This window comes from Impatiens glandulifera, chromosome 3, assembly GCF_907164915.1.
Source record: "Impatiens glandulifera chromosome 3, dImpGla2.1, whole genome shotgun sequence".
Taxonomy (NCBI): domain Eukaryota; kingdom Viridiplantae; phylum Streptophyta; class Magnoliopsida; order Ericales; family Balsaminaceae; genus Impatiens; species Impatiens glandulifera.
Genome location: NC_061864.1, coordinates 32,961,332 through 32,970,643, shown reverse-complemented (window position 1 = coordinate 32,970,643; position 9,312 = coordinate 32,961,332). Strand labels below are relative to the sequence as shown.

The window sequence follows — 9,312 nt, the reverse complement described above, 5'->3', positions numbered from 1 at the left end:
ATTTATTAAATTGATCTTTAAATATTTTTTTATTTAAATTTAAAATATTTTTTTACTTCTCTTTCTATATGTATTAGATATAACATTATCTTAACTATTTTATCTTAATTGTTTTTTAAAATTTATATTTTTATTCTTAACTATAACTTTTTTTAATTAATAATTATATATATATATATATAATTATATATAATTATATATATATAAATATATATTCTATTTGGATTAATTATTTTAAAATAAATAATTATATATTAAATTTTAAAAATACTTTAATTTTATTCTTTAATTAAATTTCAAATAATTATTAAAAAATAATATTTTAAAAAAAAGCTTATTTAGACATATATATATACTTGTAAAACTAAACTAATAAAAGATCATCTAAACATACTTATTATATAAAATTGGCTCATTTAGTCTCGGATAATAAATAAAATTAATTTTAAATTTATATATTTATTAATTAAATATTAATATATTTTCTTTCTTCTTTTTTCCCATTAATTAATCAACTTTCTCCTTTTATATTTTTCATAATTTTATTATTATTCCTATATATATATAATTATTAATTATTTTAACTTTATATTTCTTTTTATTTTTTAGAATAACATTAATTATTAATTATTAATTATTTAGTCTTAATAAATGAATATAACAATGACTTATCCCTTCAACACAAAAATAAATTAATTAATAATCAAGAATTGAATAATAATAGAACTCATTCATTAAACAAAAAAATAGTAATAATTAAATATTAAAAAAAATAATATTCATTATTACTTCACAAAAATATTACAGTGGAATAAAATTTATAAAGAAGTTGTTAAAATTTCTGTAAAAATGAGAATTTGAGGACAAAGAGAAATAAAAATGGATAAATAAGAAATGTGAAATACAAGAAATAAAAACTAAATTAAAAATAATAAAATTTTTTAGAAATAAGATAGATTTTGATATTTTAATTAATGAAAAAGAATGAGAGAGAAAACATATTAATATTTAATTAATAAATATATAAATTAAAAATTAACTTTGTTTATTAACATAGGCTAAATGAGTCTATTTTTGATAATACATATATTTAAATTTAAATGATATTTTATTAGTTTATACGTCTATACGAGTACATACGATCTAAGTTAGTTTTTTTTCTTATATTTTATATATATTCTCTAAATATCTATTATTTATATAATTAACTTTTTTATTTATTCTATTTTTTATTTTTTATTCATTACAAATATATATTAAATTTTAAAAATATTTTCACTTTACTATCTAACTAAATTTTTAAATAATTTATTAAAAATTATATATATATATATATTCTCTTTATATATCTATTATTTATATAATTAACTTTTTTATTTGTTATTCATTAATAATAATTAAATATATATAGATACATAAATTTATAAATTGAATTAAACCATCAGAAGTGGTCAAGTGGTCAAATAGTTAAATGTAATACATTTCAAACTTGAGAACATAGTTCAAGTCTAACATTGTGCAAGTTTGAATTTGAGATAAGAGAAAGGATAATTTCTAATTTATGTATTTGGTAAGGTAAAGTTCTTCACGAGTATGATGTTTCTTTAATTAAGTACATTTTTATCATCTTTTAATGTAACATTTTATGCATATTTTACTATTAGTTTGACAAATGTGTATGATAATTTTAAATGATCAATTAGAAGATTAGAAAATTAATATTATAAATACATTTAAAATAAGATAAAATATTTATTTATATACTATAAATTTTGACATATTTACCTTCTCTAACAAAATAATATAGTTTTAATTTATCTGTATTTTTCAGTTTGTTTTACTAACATTATTCAATTATATGATTTATTTTTCTATTTTATTTGTTAATTTAATTAAATATTTTTTTTAAATATGTGTTCTTGATCATTAATTTTAAACTGAAAATATATCTTTTAAAATTATTATATAAAGTATAAATATTTTTCCCATTAAAATTATAATTATATGATTAATCGTTACAATGCAATACAACTATGCTACTTAACATAAAGTCTCTTTAACTAAATTATCTCATCCCAATACTATAAACATAATTAAATATATGAAATCATTAATATATTATTTATTAGTTATATTTTATAAGTGTTTTAAGTTTATTTTTTTATAATAATATAGATTTTCAATATATTATAATATATGTATTATATTAAAATTTATTTTTATATAATTTTATTACATATATTTTAGATAATATAGTATAAACGCTGCCCTGTGAGAATTCTCTGAAACCGAACGGGACAAAAATGAGTAAAAAATTCTCAAGTAAAAATAGTACGGAATGATAAATATATTTTCCACCCTAACCGTCCATTGCCAATATATATTTGTTGTAACATTATTTTTTAATTTTCTAATTATAATTAATATTAATATTAATTTAATAAATAATATTTAATATATATTTTGATTAAATTCATCGTAAATTCACATTAAATGAATTGTAAATTTCATTTGATTTTATTTATCTATATTTTATTTCTATTCTTTATAAAATTAGTTTAATTTCAACTGTTTTACAATGAAATTTAAATTAAGTAGTGAATATATCTATATATTTCTCTCCTCCGTACTAATAGATTCATAAAGTTTTATTTGAAATTCTTGACTTACTGAACATGCAATCTTGGTTTGTTATATATAGTTTCAATATTTCATTACATGATTACAAATAAATTAAAATTAATATTGGTTTGGAAAATGACCCCTTTATGAGAAATGATCCAGGCCTGATAAAGTTTACAAAAATGACATTTTTGGACGAAAATACTCCTTCACGTCACTCTGTGAAATGTCCGGAACACCCTTAATATTTATTTCAATTTCCCCTATTTTTTAACATTTCTTTCTTCCTCGTTCTCTCTCTTCTCGGTCTTCTCCTCCTCTCTAAACCCTAAGTGGCAAATGACGAACAAAATGACACACAACGGTGAAGACAACCATGAGAGATGGAGGCGATGGAGTCTTTGGTGCTCATTTCAGACACAACGACAAACAACCTTGAGCACAAATTGATTTCTGCGCATGGAATTTAACAAGGATGGAGACAGTGACTAGTATACTTCCGTTCTGAAAAACATTGTTGTTTGTTTCTTGATATCATTGGTAGAGTTGTTTGTTTACTGAGCATAATTGTTTTTTAGTGATAGCATTGACATACTTTGGTCGGTCGCTAACCGACCAACCGTTCTGAAATATATTGTTGTTTGTTTCCTGAGCATAATTGTGTTTTATTGATAGCATCGGTCGCGTGACGCAATCGCGTAATGCGACCGACCAACTGTTCTGAAATATATTGTTGTTTGTTTCATGATAACAATGGTATACTATTATTGAGTGATTTTGTTTCTTGATAACATTGATATATTGTTTGTTTCTTGAGCATTGGTACAGTTGTTTGTTTATTGATAGCATTGGTATAGTTATCCATTCAATGTTTTTAATTGCAGTTGAAGTATTTGTTTTGTATAATGGAGTGTGGAAAATTGTTGATGGTGTTAGGTCTTTTGATGCAAATTCATACAAAACTTTGGATTTACCCTAAAATACTTCATTTTCTGAATTAGTTGATATCTCTATGATACTCTTAACTAGCACATATTTACATATGATTTAGTGCTTCAAGTCAAGTATAATATTTCGGGTATGCAAAATCCTCACCATATTGTTATTGATCAAGATAAGGATGTGTGCACCTATTTATCACGGTTGATTTCGAGTCGCACTGTGTCACCACTATGTGTCTCTATAGTAGAGAAGTCACCACCTACTCAAGAAAAGATACCACTACTTATGTACCCAACTCAAGAAAGTATACTACCACTACATACTAACCCAACTCAAAAAAGTATACCAAGAGTTGTTCCTCATATATTTTAGCAAGATATATTTGAAAGTCAAAATGAAGTAGGAGAAGAAAACTCATCTTTGTGTCATAATGAAGGGGTTAGTGACTGGTTTACTACTACTAGTGTTGCACCAACAATTGCACCCACGCTTGATCAATCATCAATACCTACGCCTCAACTATCATCAATTCCTAAGACTAAGCGATAGTTGATACCTACACCTTCAATAGAGAGATCATCAATACCTATGATAAACCGATCATCAATACCTACGATAGACCGATCATCAATACCTATGACATACCAATCACTTGGGATGATATTAAGTAGCGAAATTGTATTGGAAGTTGGTGCGTTATTTGAGAATAAAAAAGAACTTCAACTGAGGTTATATAAATATGAGATGACTAATCATTTTGAATTCAAAGTGAACAAGTCAAGAAAACAACTTTGATATTTGAAATGTGTGGATGAGAAATGCAAGTGGAGATTGCGTACTGTGAAAGGTAAATTCTTGGAGATGTTTAAGATTCGGAAATTTGACCAACATCACGCATGCTCAATTTTGACGAGGCAAGAGAAAAAATGCAAACACCATCATAGGTTATTGGAGAGTGTATGAATAGTAAGTACATGGACTATCACTATGACCACATGTCTAAAAAAATAATTGAAGACATGCAAACAAGTTATGAGATAATTATGGCTTTTAATAAGGCTTGAAGGTCCAAAGAAAATACCTTAATGGCGGTGCAAGGAATTTTAGAGGATTCTATGGTAATTGCCATCATACCTATACATGTTGGAGAATAATAATTTGGGTACCATAACAGACATCCAGACAGATGACCTCGACCATTTCAGGTATATGTTCATGTCCCTAGGCATCTCAATTAGGGGTTTCAAAACCTGTTGCTGTCCTGTATTGTGCGTTGATGCCAGTTTTCTTAAGCACAAGGTTGAAAGTCAGCAATTGGTGGCCATAATTTTGGATGGGAATGAGCAACTATATCTTATTGCATTCGGCGTCGTTGATTTAGAGAATAATAACTTTTAGACTTATTTCATGCAAAACTTAGAGATGAAATTGGATTAGTCGATGATATTGTCTTCGTATCCGATAGACACCCAAACATCGCCAATTCCTTGTCTACAGTTTTTCCAGAAGCATACCACTGTGCGTGTACATATCACATAAAGATGAATATTATGGCCAAATTCAAAACTGAAAACTACCACACGGAGTTTGATTTGGCTTCTCATGCGTACACAGTCTCCAACTTTAATCATCATTTTGACAAGATCAGGGTTAAAGACTAAAGGATTGCTGCCTATTTGGAAGAAATGGGTTCTAGTGATGGAGTTGAGTCATTTTTCCCAGTAAGTGATACAATCAACTCACAAGAAATTACACCGAGAGATTTAATAGTTAGAGAAGGGATACCAAAAAGTATCCCATAATAACATTAACTGACTATTTAAGATACACAATACAACAATGGTTTCATAATAGAAGAGAAAAAACGTCCAATCACAAAGAACATTTATCTCCAAATTATGAAAAGTTAATACGTGAGCAATTCGAGAATGCCCGATTCTATTACGTTTCCTCTCTTAACCGATTCGAGTTTTATGTGCATGACAGTGAGTCCCATTTTAAAGTCAATTTCACAGAAATGAATTGCAGTTGTGGGGTATTTGAAGTAACCGATCTTCCTTGTATGCATGCCATGACTGTTGCATGTTACCGGAATTTGGTTCCCTATGACTTCTGCTCAAGGTATTACTCAACTCACATGTTGAATCTATCTAAAAAATTTCTCACATGTTGAATCATTCTATTTTCATATTGCTCACAGGTATTACTCAATTGAGTCGTGGTTGAATGCATATGCAGAGACATGTTATCTTGTTTGTGATGAAGACGATTGGGATATTCCCGAAATTATCAAACAACGCGTGTGCCTAAAACCACCTGTTAAAGTTAAGAAACAGAGGACAATAACAAAGCGTAGGTCATCCCAAGTTGAGGTCCGTAAGGTCCGGAGACGATGCACCTCATGTGGTGGTCAAGGTCATAACATGGAAGCATTCAAAACAATGATGCCTACACCATCTACTTCCAAAGAATCATCATCTTAGAAGTATGAGTCATTATCTCAGTAGTATGAGCCTTTATCTTGAACTTAAATTTGTGATTTGATATTATGACTATTGATTAATTCTTTATTCTTCCATTGATTGAGAATACATTTATTCATTATTATTCTTTGATAATGAAGATTGAGTTTATCCTGATTTAGAGATAGAGATGGTAAATGAATGCATTGAGGAGTGTTAATTAATATTGTAACATGTATGATGTATGGTAAACCATTTTGTGTGTGTGTTTGTGGGGATGGTAGTTATTAGGGAAAGTTAAAGTTAAAATTAAAGTTATGTTAAAGTTATGTTACACTTCTTTTCCTTTACACTTCTTTTCTTTATAAATAGATGTAAATATTATGGATGGAGATGTGTGAAATCTATTACACATACACAAAATGAAGGTTTTACATTGAAAGTATCTTCTAGACTGAATTGCAAGCAAGAATGAATACTTAACATTGGAATTATACTCAATTCAGTATCCTTCCTTACTACAATTCAGTCTTGAAGTGACTCAAAGCCGTACAATCACAATTCAGTCTTGATGTGTAGTCGCGTAACGAGCATACCATACAATATACTTTATTATTGTGCAATTTGTTGTTGAATTGGTTTATTAATTTATGTTTCAAAGTATGACTTTCGCTTCACGCTCGGTCGCTTCGCGCTCGGTCGCTTCGCGCTCGGTCGCTTCGCGCTCGGTCGCTTCACGCTCGGTCTCTTTACATACGGTCGCTTCACGCTCGGTCGCTTCATGCTCGGTCGCTTCACCCTCGGTCACTTCACGCTCGGTCGCTTGACGCTCGGTCGCTTGACGCTAGGTCGCTTGACGATCGGTCGCTTGACGCTCGGTCGCTTCACGCTCGGTCGCTTCACGCTCGGTCGCTTGACGCTTGGTTGCTTGCCGCTCGGTCGCTTCACGCTCGGTCGCTTCACGCTCGGTCGCTTCACGCTCGGTCGCTTCACGCTCGGTCGCTTCACGCTCGGTCGCTTCACGCTCGGTCGCTTCACGCTCGGTCGCTTCACGCTCGGTCGCTTCACGCTCGGTCGCTTCACGCTCGGTCGCTTCACGCTCGGCCTCTTCACGCTCAGTCGCTTCGTGCTCGGTCGATTGCTTCACGCTTGGTCTTTTCACGCTCGATCGCTTTTTATGTACATTTTTATGTGATTATGTTTCAAAGTATGACTTTCACGTCACGCGACCGACAACCTTATATGATAAACCAAACATAATAAACATAACAAAAGATGTGCATTGTGTTGTTGATTTGGTTTATTAATGATGTATTATGTGACTTCATAAAGGATAAAGAATATTAATATTACATCAAAAATAAGTGTTAGCATTACATCACCTATGGGATTACAGAATAAAGAATAAAGGTTCACTTCTTTCTCCAAAAATATTAACATTACATTACCTATGGTTCCAAAATTTGGTGGGAAAGCCTGAATGTCCACTTCTTTCTCCAAAATAACATGTTTTTGAGGTGACAAGTGATACATCTTGGTCAGAAATTAGGTACTCTAGATACATAAGTAGAAAGACACCATAGTCCCCACTTTTCGCTGCTTTGGGGACTTCTGGGTGTGGATGTCGTGTATATTTTACGACGTCCAAGCTAAACAGAGGATACATGCTTTCTTTAGGAGGAGACGTCGCCTTATCAATTACATATGGAAACATTTCACAAATTGGTTGCATGAATGTATCCATTTCCTTATAAATTAATGAATTACAATCATAAACTGTTAGGATCGGGATCGCCGAAGGAGACTGGGGATCTCGCTAGGGTGAACGCTTACACACACGCTAGTTGATACTAACTTGGTTAAAAGTTAATATCGGTTTCTATTCTACGTAAACCGTAACAAACTCTTGAACCGAGTTCAAGTGCGGAAATGTTTGTTTCGATTTTAAGCAACGAATAATCAGTTTGGAAGATGCATAAAGAAAAGAACACAAGACACAAAGAATTTTATGGATGTTCGGAGCAAATTCTCCTATATCACCCCTTCTTCTTGACCTCAAGAAGGATACTCTTCTACAACTTTGAGAAGAGTATTCACTAGAAGATTTAGTTAAATACAACACACTTGTACACAACCCAATCGAACAACCATGACTTAGTTGTTGCCTGCTTTCGAACTCCTAGTACATACACAACTTATTTATAGACACTCTATCAACTTACAAAAGAACTCACAATATAGAAAGTAATACACTAATTTTCGGTATAAAAACACTCTCTCATAGAAAATATGCTAAGACAAGGAGCTTGTAGAGAGTTTTTATTAACAAGAGAACTTAGATTGTCTTCAAGGTTCTGCTTCTCTGTTCTTCAAGTCTCTTCCTTTTCAGTTCTTCCTTTAATCTTCTTATATATCCAAAGCATACAACAACGGTCATATTTTCTCCGACAGACATGTTGACTTCAAATGATACTAGTCCTCTTTTGATTGGTGAAACTTCAGAATTGGTATAGTAGAGAAGATCTTCTTTGATCTTGTTTGTTATGTCTTCTAATTGATCATTCTGAAGTAGACTGACAGACATGTTCTCCCAAGAAGACTTCATTGGACTTGCACTAAAATGACAACAAATAAGTCTGAGGATAAAAGGCTGCTTTTTCCAGACTGCTTATAACGGAATCTTAATTTGGAGCTAAGAATACTGAAGTCATTTAATACCAGAGTACGCTATTAAATGCTAAATATATTTAATACCGGAGGCCTCATTAAATGTTGAAGAAATTTAATTACTAGAGCCTTATATAATGCCGAATGCATGCCTCATTTAATACCGATGTATTAAATACCGATCTCCAATACCAGACCGATCTCCACTACTGGAACATTAAACAAAAAACCGATCTCCACTACCGGAACATTAAATACCAAACCGATCTCCACTACCGGAACATTAAATAACGAACCGATCTCTACTACCGAACCAGTTGCGCCGCCTTTTTAAAACCGATTTCACTACCGAACCGGTCGGACTACCAATCTCGCCTTCATGTAAATTTCGGTATTTTTCTCAGCTTCCCTGAAATAACAAAACTCTAATTATTATTTGCAGTTGGTAAGATTCAATCACTGGTCACCTGTGTGAAAGGCAGGAGTGCTTACCACTGCACTACAACATCTTGTTATTATCTTTAAAACAATTAATATACTTGATATGACTTAGTAGTTGTATATAGTTTAACTTATATATTTAATTGAACTTAGTTTTATCCATTCATTATTAAAACTT

At 30.7% G+C, this 9,312-nt stretch overlaps 1 protein-coding gene across 1 annotated transcript; it reads left to right on the top strand.

Moving 5' to 3' along the window:
* Positions 1-5,581: 5,581 nt before the first annotated feature.
* Positions 5,582-6,047, top strand: LOC124930164. The gene is made up of 2 exons (XM_047470525.1): positions 5,582-5,685; positions 5,765-6,047. Exons 1-2 carry the CDS (start codon positions 5,582-5,584, stop codon positions 6,045-6,047), a joined length of 387 nt encoding a protein of 128 aa, XP_047326481.1.
* Positions 6,048-9,312: the final 3,265 nt, after the last annotated feature.